The following is a 14196-nucleotide window of genomic DNA, read 5'->3' as shown; positions in this document are numbered from 1 at the left end:
GGGAGAACTAGACTTTTAACAGTTACAAAGTCTACTTAAGGCTCATTATAGCCTCTTGTTGAGGTTGTATCTGATTGTTTCCCCTGTAAAGTGTGTGTCCATTAAGTCCATTAAGTTCATGGCAAATGCTATTTTTCACATTTAATTTTGCTTTTAAAATACATAAGAAAAGTCAAAATCGCCACACCACTACCTACCACATACGTGAACTAAAAGAATCACAGCAACCTTCAGTACAAGATCTTAAATGAAAAAAAATAAACCGTCTTCCTTCACAAAGTTCAAGGAACTTACACATAAGAAGTAACATCTTATAAAGACACCATGATTTCAGCGGGGCAGGCACTTTTTCCCCCCCTTTAAGGCAAATGGAAAGAATTGGCACTTCACTGTACCATTCTGGGAAAGGCCAAGAATGCCTCAGAGATGGCACAATAAACGGGAACTTTTCGTCCCAGAGTTCAAAGCCTCTCCAGTGCTCTGGAAGACCACTATCTCTCACATTACACAAGACCTGTGAATAGATTTAGTTTTTTACTTTCAGAATTTTCTTCTGACGTTTTAAAGATATTCACTTTATAACAATGAAAACAAAACTTTCGTCACCAATAGTGATAGCCACATGAAGAACTGAATGATAACTGTTTAAAGTCACAGAGGCTGGTTTAGAGGTGTCCAAATCTTGACACAAGTATGGAATGTTGTGTCTGTTTGCTCGTTTGGTCAAGAGAGGGCAATAAGCCATGGTATATGTTACAGTATTTCCTTTCAGCTTGCTAGAGACATTTTCTCATCTGTTCTAAATGGTTTGTTATGTATGTGTATGTGGTTTTGGTTTATTTGTACAAGCTTTATCCTTCCATTCTGTCCTTTTTATTGTGTGACATATTGATATTATTAAAAAGGTATACTAATATTATTGTTAATTATGTTGATTATATTCTTGAGTTTATGGAAATGCTGCTTTCCTCTACACCTTCATGTTCCCACACTCTTTATACCCATCAATCTCACATAAAAGGAAGAATTCAGTGGATAAAATAACTACGATTTTATATACCCTGAATACGCTAAACTCTTTCTCATACAGGTGATTTATACACAAACATTTTTCTCTTCTAACTGATTTCAAATTCTGAACTTCAAATGTAAACATCACCCTTAATCGTAAGGAAATCACGCCTTGTGTTACAGATGTAAGTAAACGAAATCTTGGCACTTAACAGAAGTTATGCTTTTGGTGTACAATATCCATGGCATATTTTATTAACCGATGATCTCAACATATTTTCTTTTTAATTACAAAAAAGGAAATGAAATTGTTTTGATTGTTTAGAATGATTTGGCTGACCCATGTTTCTACCACAGTTCTAGAATTAGTAATGGTCATATCCCAGGTCCTATTCTTACTGTAAGCAAATGAGAACACCTAAGTTTTTCAGTGTCTTACAACACCCAACTCTTCAGATGCTTATTGCAGTGAAATTCAGTGGATGGAATTATATTCTCTACTGGCTCTAGTTTCTTACAGTACGTAGAAGTTAACAATAGACAATATCCCATGTTATACAGTAGCTGTGTCGTTTAAAAGTCAGAAATAATTTGTAAATGTAGATCTACACTATTAGGATTATTATTGAAGACATTTGGATGTATAACTAAATCATTGTTTTCACTAGGAATTTTATTTCATCAAATTTACAACTTGCATTATCTACAGAATGCCTTGAAAAGCTACATTTTTGCTGTCAGTGCCATAAACAATAACTCTTGGGATCTATTTATCAAGCTCGGGATTCTCGTGCCTCTCAGTATGTTTAAGACTTCCTATTTGGTTTATTTGTTTTTGTGTCCCATTTTGGAAAGCTCCTAATCGATCTTCTTAAATGTGATGCTGATCTGTTTCACCACTTTGTGCCAGGTATTTTTATGCTACTCATAGGGGACAAATTAAGGAGACATACTGTATATGCATACACATGATTGTACAGTATGCGCATGTCGTACCACCTCCTAAACATCTCCTATTGACACTTCCCAAATCAGAAGCCCAGGAAATGCAAACTGGGCAAAATAGTAGCATTATACTTTAATCAGTTGGCGCTGAGGCGTGTTCAGAATCATTCTCTTAGCATCAGTTTTATGTCAAACCACTGTATTTGTATGTATCCCTTGATAAATAGACTCCCTCATATCTTCTTGCTTATTCAGTGCTTCATTAAAATCTTGTACACAGCTGCTTTAAAAGAGATGTGGTTACTGCAATCTTTCATAATAAGTTTTGAAGTAGTCAAAAATTGAAATCGGAAAACTAACCTACTAACCCTATATTCCAAAATGACAGCAAAGTGCACAAAACCATTAATTGCATAAAATTTTATTCCACGCGTACTGTTTCCCCCAAATGGGAAGTGAATACACTAGCCCACTGACCTCATCAAGTTGTTCAAGCGAGGATTGAATAAAGCAACAACATGACATCATATTCTGAATGTGGGAAGTGAATAAAATACTCCCATAATGGCATACACCTCAAATAAGAAGTGACCAAACTAGTACACTAACCCGATTCCCTGAATGAGGAATGGGTTAGCAGCTTTACTTTTGCGTTCATTGCTGCAAAGTCCTCTGCGTACATCTATGGCATTTGCTGTGTGGTATGTGTTCCATGCTGAACGATGTCTAAGATCCCTCTGTATGACTTTGTTTTCTAGGCTTCGGGAACAAGTACAGCTTGAATCTAGCCCAGCAATAATGGAGCCCATTCCAAAACAAACAAAAGCAGCCAAAATCAAAGCAGGGTTTAAAGCTTCCTGTTTATATATTTTATTGTCTTAATGTCTCTCATGGGTTGCTACAAACAACATTGTTATCCCTTTTTTGCTTCATGTTAGGTGTGCAGCGGTGAAAAGGTCAAGGTATTTATCTGGAAAATGACATCACAATCTAAACTGGACATTGTTTTTTTTTTTGTTTTTTTTTTTGTCAGGTCGGGTTTGATGCTTTAAAACATGAGGCGATGTCTACATCCCACGCCTCTGAGTTCTTCGTTACATTTATTAGTGTTACACGTCAGAGAGAGGACAGATTTTTCCTCATTCTAAACCTTTAAGATCCAAATTACTTGCCTACCTACCTAGCAACACTGTAACGATAAAGTCTGACATAATGAGGGAATGTGGCTATCTTCCACCAACCGTTTAATTCTTTTACGATGTTTTTTCTTAATGTGACAAAATAGTCTTTTATACATCTTGATATATGCCTGTAATCCGCTTCTTTTAGACTTTGCACTAAACATGTTAACAGGTCAGTAAATCCTTAGGATGCCTCAGACATGGACCAGTCAAAAATGTTGGTCGTTTACACCAACTGTAACCACTGAAATGGTTGAGTGTGCAGCAGTAACAGTCATATATGTGGAGTTTATTTACTTCTATATAGTTCCCAAAAAGGCCTAACCCTAGAAAATTCCAAATTCAGAAATGTTTTCTTTGACGAAGGAAAGTGATATTTTTCTAGTCTATGTGGGTTTTTTTAGCGTGTTCCTGCCAACGTTTTCTTCTTATATCACACTTCTTCGTTTTTCACAGGGGAGCTCAGGTTATTTACTCTTGCTGTAACATCAACCGACAGCTGGTTTGTTGGTGAGTGTCTATGCAGAACACATCTGTGCCAACACAAGGAATGTAAAACAACTGGCACATTAATGGTGTACTGAGATCATCTCATTAATATGGCAAGGAGCAGCTAAGAGGTCTTGTGTGTACCAGTGCGTGGCTTAGCATTAAACAAACATTCATTTTGACAGGACCCATTTAGCAATACTACTGTGGGTTTGACCTCTGTGAAACTATGAATAAATAAGAGAATGCTTTGCCAAGCTCTGCTTGGTCTGTCCGGCTCCAGGTCGATGATCTGTAGCTTCTAATGCTGATAAACCTAATAGAATGGGCCTTTGGGGTTATCAACATGTCTGATGTTTGTGAGAAAATATATATATACTGTATATATATTTTATTTTTTCAGAATTATGGCTGTTACTTTGTCTTTCATTTAAAACCGATCTCACCTACTCTGTCACTTTTGCATAGGTTTCCAAGTAGGAGACTATCTTAACGACACGTACAGTATACTCGTTAGTTGCCAGTGTTTTATGCTGCTGTTTCAGGGCAGAACTGTTCAGTCATTTGCACTAACTTCAAACTCTCTGTTGATGAAAAGCAATGAAGAATTTAGGGTGGAGCCTCCACTCTTTTGACATTCATATTTTCTCACAAGATTTCAGAAATATCACACGCAACTCGATTTATTTTAAAAAAAAATGCCCTCTTTTAAAAAAATTAAAAAAATTCAAATCCGCTTTGCAGATTCCATGAACGGCGCCCATTTCTTGGCAAATTTGTATTAATGGATTCATGTTGTTTGACCAGTTTTCCCACAGATAAGAACGTGTTCTTTGTTTATAAAATGTATCCAGAGATCATGATCCACATATGTTTTTGGTTTATATGTTTTATAAAATAACCTTCCCCATTTGTTTTAATCTTTGTGATCTCAATTCAGATACTCTAGGCAGTGCCTGACAATCTGATAACATCGAAGACAGATCTCACAGTTGTGTTCTAAAATATTGGGATACTGTCTCAAAACATTCCAACTAAAAATATAAGAAATCAAAAGCTAAATATACCTCCTGTTAAAATATATCACAATAAAATACACACATTAGATTACAATGGTAGAAAGCCTTTCACAAAACATCCACATGCCTTTGTGATTTAACACTTTCAGAAGGCAATATATAACCTTGGTACAAGGACAAGATGAAGAAAAATGATTTCTCTTTGTAACTATAAGAGCAGCATTAACACATATTAAAGGAAACTGTTCTGGCTGGTTTCAGAGTTATGGAAGCTCCCCAGGAAATATTTATTTTTTTGTTCCCGTAACCTAGTCTTTAATGTGATATAAAGCATTCAAGCAGTCAGGTTTCCAAAACTCTGCTACATAGCTTCCACTTTGGGGATTAAAAACAATCTAGCAGTTACATTTGGTCACTATCTATGAATCTCCTGGCCATAGATTCTCTGTAATTGTGATTCAAGCATGTAGCCCACACCAACTGGATCAATTTAAGGGCAGACTTATCATAGAAACGGTACGTCTTGTAGTCAGGTGTAACATTTCATTGAATGGTGCTTGTCTAAATCCTGCAATATATATATAAACGTGGGTTAGGAGGTGATCTTTGCAATAAAATACTTCTCTTAAGTCAGCAGGCTCTGCACGCCAAGAAAAGACATATATTTCTATAAAGGAATGAAAACACTGCAGAAATTATGGTGGTTAAAGATAAACCGATGATCTTTATACTGTGTTGGTACTTCTACAACTCCATTATGTTGTCAAAGCAGCAGTAAGCTGCAAAACATGACTGAAACTGCTATGCAAGGCCTACAATATGTCTAAGATGGGTATATAAAAAAATGAATGTATATTAGAAACAAATGAACAGCCAGAGGAAGATTCCTATCATTTAATATGCGGGGGGATAAGCAACCGTTGTTGCCTACGATGTTCGCTGCACATGAATGGGTCACACCTGTAGCAAATGAAGCAACACCTGTTTTTAACAGAGGTCAGTAAGTACGTTTTGTTTAGACAGCGAATGCAATGTGAAACTGCTGCTGCTGTTATACTTGCAGAATAGATTTGTTTTTGCTGATGCTCTACTATTTTAATTTTCCCATCAATGCATTGGATTCCCTTAGAGATAGTTGCCGAGTGTCAGTCCCAGTAGAGTTTTTATCTTTCGAACATCAAGTGTAAGTTATTTGTGTATCTGAGAGCATTTCTATTTATAACACTTGCCGTGAACTTCATGGGTCTGTCCGAGTGCAACTGACATGGTACCATTTCACTCTAGTTATTACCCATCGTTGTAGAAGGCTGTGTAGGTGTTTGTGGAATTCTGAGTGATACTTGCAGCAGAGAAACGGGTTAAGACTTACTGATTTTTCTTTTTGATACCTATTGATCAATTGTTACTTAGAGGAGCAATCCAAGCCATTGATTGTTTTTTTTTTAAACGTATATATATATATATATATATATATATATATATATATATAAAAATATATATATATATATATAAATATATATATATATGAATCATGGGTCTCCAGAGCTGAACCCCGGTAATTTCAGCTCTGCTCAGCAAGCAGAGTTAACGTTTCACGCTCACTGCGACACATGGGACAATAGGAAAGCCGCACCAATGGCATCCCGGCTTCTTATTGGCCCCTAGGGCCTGAGATCTCTGAACAGAGGACATATTGGGAACCCTGGTAGCTGAGAACTGCTACCGGCACTTAATTCACAGGTAAATATCTCCGGGAGCAGGGGGTCCCCGGGGAGCTAAAATTAACTGGGTTTAGCTCTGGAGACCTGTTGCTTCAACTGCCGCCTTGGATTGCCTCTTTTTAAATACACAAGTTAACAGATAGAAACCGATAAATGGGTGTGGAAAACACCTACACTGGTTGGTTGATATTGATAGATGCAAACTATTAGATCACGTCTACAGGTCTTGATCTGAGCTTAAAGCTGCAGTTCAGGCTTTTTTTTAAAAAAAAATTATAGTTTTTTTTTAACTTCAATAGTTTCATGTGGGCAATCTCTACTTACCTAAAGAACTGCATAGCTGCTGGTCAATTCATTCTCCGTCTATTGATCGGCAAAGTTTGGCGACATCTTTAAATATGGGAATGTATTTCCTCTGTTTCTGTCACTCAGTGGAAGCTCATGAATATTCATGAGCACTCCTGTACTGACATGTGCTAGAGGGAGGGCAGGGCTGACAAAGGGGTGTGCCAGAGCTTGTGACAGGACATGAAGGGGCAGTGCCTTAGTAAATGGTTGTTAAAATAGAATACAAGAAAATTGGTCTTTCAAAGTTGTTTTTTTAAAAACAGAAAATGCTAAAAGTATTTTTTCTTACTACAGAACTGATTTATTAAAAAAAAAAAAACACACGCAGGATATTGCCTGAACTGCAGCTTTAAAGCTTGCTACTATAAATTGATTACCAACATAGATATGCCAAACACTAAAGCCTACTTAAATAATAGTATATTTTCTATAGCCACTCCCAATCATCAATCTAACATTGAATAGTTGCTTTTGAAGCAAACCATTTACACAGCCCTGCTTATTATGCCCCTGTATTTGCCATTACAAAAATATGCATATCTTATTGTAAATATACTTCTGCTGGTAGTATTTAAATAAGTTAAAACGTATGTAGCGATCCTCAGCCCAAACTGTGTAAAACATAATAACATCATATTTACTAAGGGGTGTTTTGACATAAGACATCTTACAGCCTTTTCAAGTTAATAGGGAGTCTTATGGCATCGCATATCTTACTAATCATGGACTTGAATATCTGTGGTAAGAATTCAGCAACTATAATATTCTAACACACATGATGCTGTTATGTTCAGGCAGGCAATTCACAGTCATTTTGCACTATCATCATGTTTAGAATATTGATTTAGAGCAGGACTGCCCAAATGATGTCCTAATATGACTAATTTAGATCCCCAGCCCACAGAATCACAGAAAAATATTTTGTAAAAGAAGCTGAAATTTCCAAAATATAAAATGATTGGCTCGAAATCTATTGACCAATGCAATGTTTTCAGCCATGTGTTCGGCATTTTTGCTGGTTAGTTATTAGAAAACGGAGGCCACACAGTCTGAAAGATCATCCTAAATCCAATATAGTGCTCTGCCATGCAGTTTATCAAGAATGTGTTGATTTAAGGACAATATATTTTTCTTGTAATTCTCTTTTGTGAAACAAAGCCAATGCTAAAAGTGCATGACATTTACCAAACTGCAAACTGCAACAACCTTGAACCCCTGTGTTGCAATGAAGAGTGATGTCCCTCTGGCAGAGAAGAGCTTTAAACATTTGTATTATATGTACCCTTTCCAGAAGAAAAAAAAACGCAGTTAACTCTAATTTTCAACATTTTCTAGCTGCACAAATGGGTTAAAATAAAACGGCAAACGATTCATAGCGATGGGATTTTTGCTTTGATCAATCTGCCGCACTTTTTGAGAAATAGACACTAAAGTGTTTCAGGCCACCTCAGTTGAAGGTCTCTTTAGCCCCTTCAGATATGTCGCATTGTATCCCTTAGGAGTCTAAGGAGGCGGTAATTAACAGTAATTCTACATCTGCTCAAGCACCTGTTTCAGGATGTTTTCCCTCTGAAAATCCTCATAGACCTCAATGGGAATTTTTGGCTGATAACTGTACAAACGGTCGCTTTGACTGATAGCTGAAGTTGGAGCCAAATCCAGTCCTCAAGAACTACCAACAGGTCAGATTCTAAGGATATCCCAGCTTCAGCATACGCGTCTCATTTGTTGACTACGCCATCTGTGCTGAAGCAGGGATATCCTTAAAATCTAACCTGTTGGTGGCCTCGAGGGCTGGCGTTGCCCATCCTCTGCTGTAGAATAAGGCCTCAAACAGTCAACCTGTTCTGTTCTGTCCTAAAACTTCTTATTGTAACTTATTCAGTGCTTGAGGGAATGCAGTCTGCTCCAGCATAGACCAAGTGAAACAACGTGCATTTATCATTTATGTAAATATGTGACCATTTCTAATATTTGTTGTACTGAACCTGCCTATAAGCACAGAAAGGCAATATGCTGATGAAGACAATACTGGATCATAACTTACAGTAACACAGGCTTGCAATATGTTCAGAAAGATTCCTCTGCTGTGTATATAGTGAGTAAAATTCCTAAAGCACATACCTGGCACTGTTATGGTATGCTCACCAATATTTGCTCCTACTGCTGAGACTGACCTGTACGATTTTCCATTTAGAACTAGATTAAACTGTCATTTGTTGTTTGAGACTGAACTGTTTTGTAATAATAATAATAAAATGTAAAAAAAAAAAGATGGAAATGAAAATCAATTCTAACAATAGTGATCATTCTCCCTGCTGCAGATTAACTGTTTGTCAGAGTACCAATGCAAACTGTATTTTAGTCTAACAGATGTATAGATTTTTTTATGTAAAAAAAAAAACACAAAATAAAAGTTTTTTGTAGGAAAATGTGTGGCTATTTCTTTCAAAAATGTAGTGTTTATTACGAAGTCTGCTTCTTACTTTTTCTGAAAACATTGTCCAGAAAGGGTATGGTGCTCAGATACATAGACGACATATATGTGTAATAAATTTACTGATATCTCATCAAGAATGTCCTATGAGGAAGTGCAGTCACGTGTATATAAAGGCATGCATAGGGAGACTAACGCCTGCCTGGAGCCATCAAATTAGGAAACAGAACATTCCTGCTGGTAAGGACTTAGATAGTGGAAGGTTAGTAATACACCACTGCAGGGAAAATTACATGTATAGTTAGTGCTCCATTCACTAAAAGGCAGTCTAATGAATTAGCGGAAACTCCCCTCTCAGAGGATATCAGGCAGTAAGCCAGCTGATCATTCCCCGTGGGAAGGGTGCTGTCAGATACTGGCAGGCAGAATAGTAAATGAAAAACCTTTCTAGGCCTAATGGCAGCTATAAATGTTCAGGGTGCAAAGCATGTGGCTATGTGAGACCTGTTCAACAGTTTAAATCCCATACTACCAACCACATTTTTTATGTATCCACTTTAATTAACTGCAACACTAAATTTGTTATATACTTGTTGCCATGTGATTGTGGTAAACAGTATGTAGGGAAAACAATAAGATGTTTAAAGATCAGGATTTTTGAACATCTAAGGCATATTACAAAACATTTCTTAGATTAAGGTAAGCCTCTAACATTTCTGTTAGATACATTTTTACTGTTACATCAATTTGACCCCGAAGCACTCCATATTTCAGCTATTGAATTGCTCAAGGATATTAGATCTGGTAACAAAGATTTACAGTTAATATGGAGGGAACATTACTGGATTTTAAAACTTAAAACCAAACACCCTTTTGGGTTGTAATGATGTGGTAGACATCACTCCTTTTTTTAAATGAATGCATTCCTGAGTTACTGCAGTTTCAAAATTAATTTTGTTATATTAAAATTAATATTCTAGTTGAGTATCCTCAGACCATCACATAGTGAGTGTATTCACATACACCATATATGATGAGTTTGATGTAACCCTGTCTTATATATTTCTATATATTTTGTTCTGCATTTCATTGTCTTTGAACTTGATATGTATTTCATCCTGGGGGTCCACATTTCCAATTTAACACACATTTAGGGGGCTATGCACTAAGCAGTGAGCTTAAAAGTGAAGCCACGATTACCACATCGTTATACTAAATTACATTGTATGAATGCGGTCAAGGTTCTTTCCAGTTCATGAGGCTATCATAGGGATTATTGAAAAGGAATGGCATATTTCTGATAGAGAGCTTTGTCTATAAGATTTAATCAAGTCTATCCTTTTCAGCGAGTGGCTGTACCAAAAATGAATGGTTCTATGGCAAGGATTTCAAAGAAGACCATTATACCTTTAGTTTGTGCCTTTGGTTCTTCCTTCAGTAACAGTATGGAAAGAAAAATGGAGAGCACTTTAAAGAAGGCTTTTTCCTCTGCGGGATCAGCACAGAGGCCTAAGGTTGACACGGCTTGTATCTATAGAGCTCTTTGGGCTTGGATGGCAGATTTGGATTATTTTAAATGGCTATAGGTTTTTTTAGGTGATGCCTCTTATAACATTATCAAGGTGCAAACAAGATCTTCAGCAAATACAGTTGCAGCCAGAAGAGTCTTGTCACTTAAATCATGGATCACAAATGCAGCATCAAAGAATAGGCTGTGTTTGGCACAATTTCACAGGAATTTCCTATTTGGTAATGAGTGTAATGTTGCTGACTGCAAAAGAGGATACGGACCCGCAGGGCAGAGGTAGGGATTAATACACGAACCTTGGCCTGGGATCAGAGGCATGGGATGCAGTGGTAGTCGGGTCTGGTGTCAAGACAGGCAGAGGTAGTCAGATCCAATCAAGACAAGTGTCAGGCAGGGGTAGTCAGTTCCAATTCTGGGGTCGAAGCAAACAGGGGAAGTGAGGTTCAATACTGGGGTCGTGGCAAGGCAGGGGAAAACAGGTCCAAGCAGAAGTTTTTTGTTTTGTTTTTTTTAAATATATCATGAGTGACAAAAAGGAGGAAGCAAAGGGGGGTTTATTTTCAAGTTTTTCTTGTGCCCAAAACTCCAGGCACATTCAGACCCATTTTTCCAAACACCAGCTGCTAAGGTGGGGGCCCAAGTCCTCCCTTATTTGTTGCCCAGAACATGGCTGTAGGTCAGACAAATGGAAACAGACCACAGTGGTGTGAATAACATGAGTACATACATATTTACACTTCCTATAACACACTGCACAGGTGCATACCCGTGTCTCTCCCCGTGGCCAACCAACTTTGTGAATATTTATTTATAAAATGTTTTGCCAGGAAGTAATACATTGAGAGTTACAGGTGCGCCGACGAATATTCTAAAACTTGCCTTGGAAAATCTTAGGCTATCACCAACAGGACCCAGGTACATGCTGAGTACATGCTGCAACATTTCGGTGACCTTTCTGTTAATGGCCCATTGAATTAACACAGCAGGGGTCCCTGGCAGTCCCATTCAGTTTGAATGGGACTGCCAGGGACCCCCACTGTTAATCCGATGGGCCATTAGTCTGTCTGCAGAAATGTCACTGAAATGTTGCAGCATGTACCCAGCATGTACCTGGGTCTTGTTGGTGATTGCCCCAGATTTGTTTTAGAATACTCGTTGGCACTACAGTACCTCTCGCTTTCAAGTATGTTCTGTGCATAGTTATGATGACAAATACTGTACATGGTTACATTGCATGAACATGGCTATACATTATGTATTATCCTTATAGTGGAGCATGGGTATCACAGAGTTTTAAGAACTCTGATTGATTGGAAATATTCGAGCACAGAATCAGGGTCAGGTATTAAGTCAATTCTGTATCACGTGCAGTTGGTAAGATCAGCCAGAAACTGTTGTGGGTTAAAGTTTCTAAATGTTCTAGTGAGTAAAACTTTAGGGCTTGATCGGGGTGGTTTGATTTTCCTCACACAGTACACTATTGCATGGTCCCTGCAAATGTCAGGCAAGATAGAAGAGGATTTAATTCTGCTGGGACTAGAGAAGAGAATCCAGTCTAGTAAGGAATGGTTGTGAGATTTCATGTTTGTCTCTGTGGGTTGGGAAATTAGTTGATTTAGGTTAAGTGACTTGAGTTGTGCCTTGATTTTGTTATTTTTAGGGTCAAGCCAATTGTAGTTGAAATCTCCAAGAACTAACAGCTCACTCAGCCAAGAAACTGGGGGATATCAGGCAGGGGTTTTAGTGGGGCTTTAGGGGGGGCGGTAGATGCCAGCAATAAGAACAGGCTTACAAAAGGGGAGGCAGATTTTGCCAACTATGCTTTCAAAAGAGGGTGGGTTTGGGTGGACAGTGTAGCAGCATAAATTGTAATGTGTCTGCAATATAAAATAACATTCCTCCTCCTCTCTTTGACCCATCTTTCATAGAAATGAATTATCCTTGAATGGCGATATTTGCATCAAGGGTTTTAGGAGTTAGAATGATGACTTTGGGCTAATGCATAAGACACCACGCCCTTAGTTCATCCAGTTTGGGCAACAGCCTATGGATATTTATATGGGCGACAGATAGTCTTTTTGAATTTGAAAGGGGTATTCTCAGGGGTATGGGACAGAGTTGAAAGGACGGGGGTGGGGGGGTGCTGGGTTCAATATTGCCTGCTGAAGAGAGTCACAGAATTAATAGAAATGTGAGTAGTTGTTTCAAAGTTGTGCCTTTGTAATGTTTGCCATTAGAATGAGCAGTGGGTGGTGTGCCGGTTTTTAGAGTTCTCCACCAACATTCAGTTTATAATGCAAGGTTTTTGAGTAATCCAGGGGATATGATGATATTGGGTGTGGGTCAGGATGGAGGACTTTGTTGTGGATAGTGAGAGCAACATTTCCATGAGGTCGCAATAAAGAACAGAGCTGAGATACAGTAATTAGCAAGTTCATGATCACAAAAGTAGGTAACTTTGCATGAAGCTGTTGTAAGCCAAGTTAGTGCATGCATTGAGTAGACAGCAGATGTGTATCTTTTACTCGCCACTGAAAGTGTGCTCCGTTTGAAATGCTAGGGTCTGTTCAGGGATTGCAGAGGAGTTTGGGGGGATTGGAGAAGCAGTTGTGTGAGAACAAGTGTTGGGATAGGCTGCAGTAAATAAAGTGTACAAGGGGGTTAAATGATTAGGCTAGAAGTAGTTTGATAATCGTGTTGTCTGAGCTCAACTTTTGATGCCTTGTGTGGAAGAGTTTGCAATAGAATCCAGTCCCCCTCTAGTCCAACTACATATCAACTTAAAGATTGTCACTACAGTCTAACTACATATTCACTTAAAGATTGACACTTTTAGATGCAACACTCTTAAGATGCAATTCTCAGCCCTGCAATGCTTCCCTTACGTGCTTTGAAATGTATACAGCTAAACAGTCACATGACCTCCCCCCCCCCCCCAAATAAATCTGTCCGTTACAAGCTGGACAATTAACACATTAGGTTTGCTTATCTAACATACCACAGACCAGATACAGTCAGGATGGGGGTGACTCTTGAATAACGGGTTACAGAGGTTTGAGTGGGTTAAACATACATGTGGGTGAAGAGACCATGCAATTTAGGTCCATATTAAATCAGTTGAAGTTATAGGTCTTGCAGGAAGAACAATAATTATGTAACTACAGTCTAACTACACATTCACTTAAGTGTTCCATCTTAAGTGACAATCTTTAAGATGCAATGCTCAACCCATGTGGGTCAGTGTATACAGTAGGTGCCAGTTACTGTTGGAGCTCTTGCATTTGGTGTTTGAACATAGCAGGCCTGTGCTACACAAAGACTTTCGTACCTCTTTACTTGTCTTGTGATGAGGATCCTCTCCGTAGCTACTCACGCCTGCTGATATCAGGTAGACTGCTCAGCTGTCTCAACTCCTTAATTGGAAGTGCGATATGGTCACCCAGCATCCTCTGAGTCGTACCGCTCACACACTGGTTCCTGACCACTTATAATTGCTCCGAGGTCTCTCAGTGTCTCC

At 38.2% G+C, this 14196-nt stretch overlaps 1 protein-coding gene across 1 annotated transcript in view; it reads left to right on the top strand.

Annotated features, from left to right (window-relative positions):
- SLC44A1 (solute carrier family 44 member 1) overlaps window positions 1-9146 on the top strand; it is a 138617-nt gene extending 129471 nt beyond the window's left edge. Inside the window, exon 16 of the mRNA XM_075594642.1 lies at window positions 2715-9146. Coding sequence (XP_075450757.1) covers window positions 2715-2738 — 24 coding nt within the window. The 3' untranslated portion in view covers window positions 2739-9146. The remainder of the gene's footprint in view (window positions 1-2714) is intronic.
- The last annotated feature ends 5050 nt before the right edge of the window (window positions 9147-14196 follow it).

The sequence above is a fragment of the Ascaphus truei genome, chromosome 1 (genome assembly GCF_040206685.1).
Source record: "Ascaphus truei isolate aAscTru1 chromosome 1, aAscTru1.hap1, whole genome shotgun sequence".
NCBI classification, from domain to species: Eukaryota; Metazoa; Chordata; class Amphibia; order Anura; family Ascaphidae; genus Ascaphus; species Ascaphus truei.
The sequence above is the reverse complement of the archived record's forward strand: the minus strand, read 5'-3'. Positions and strand labels throughout refer to the sequence as shown.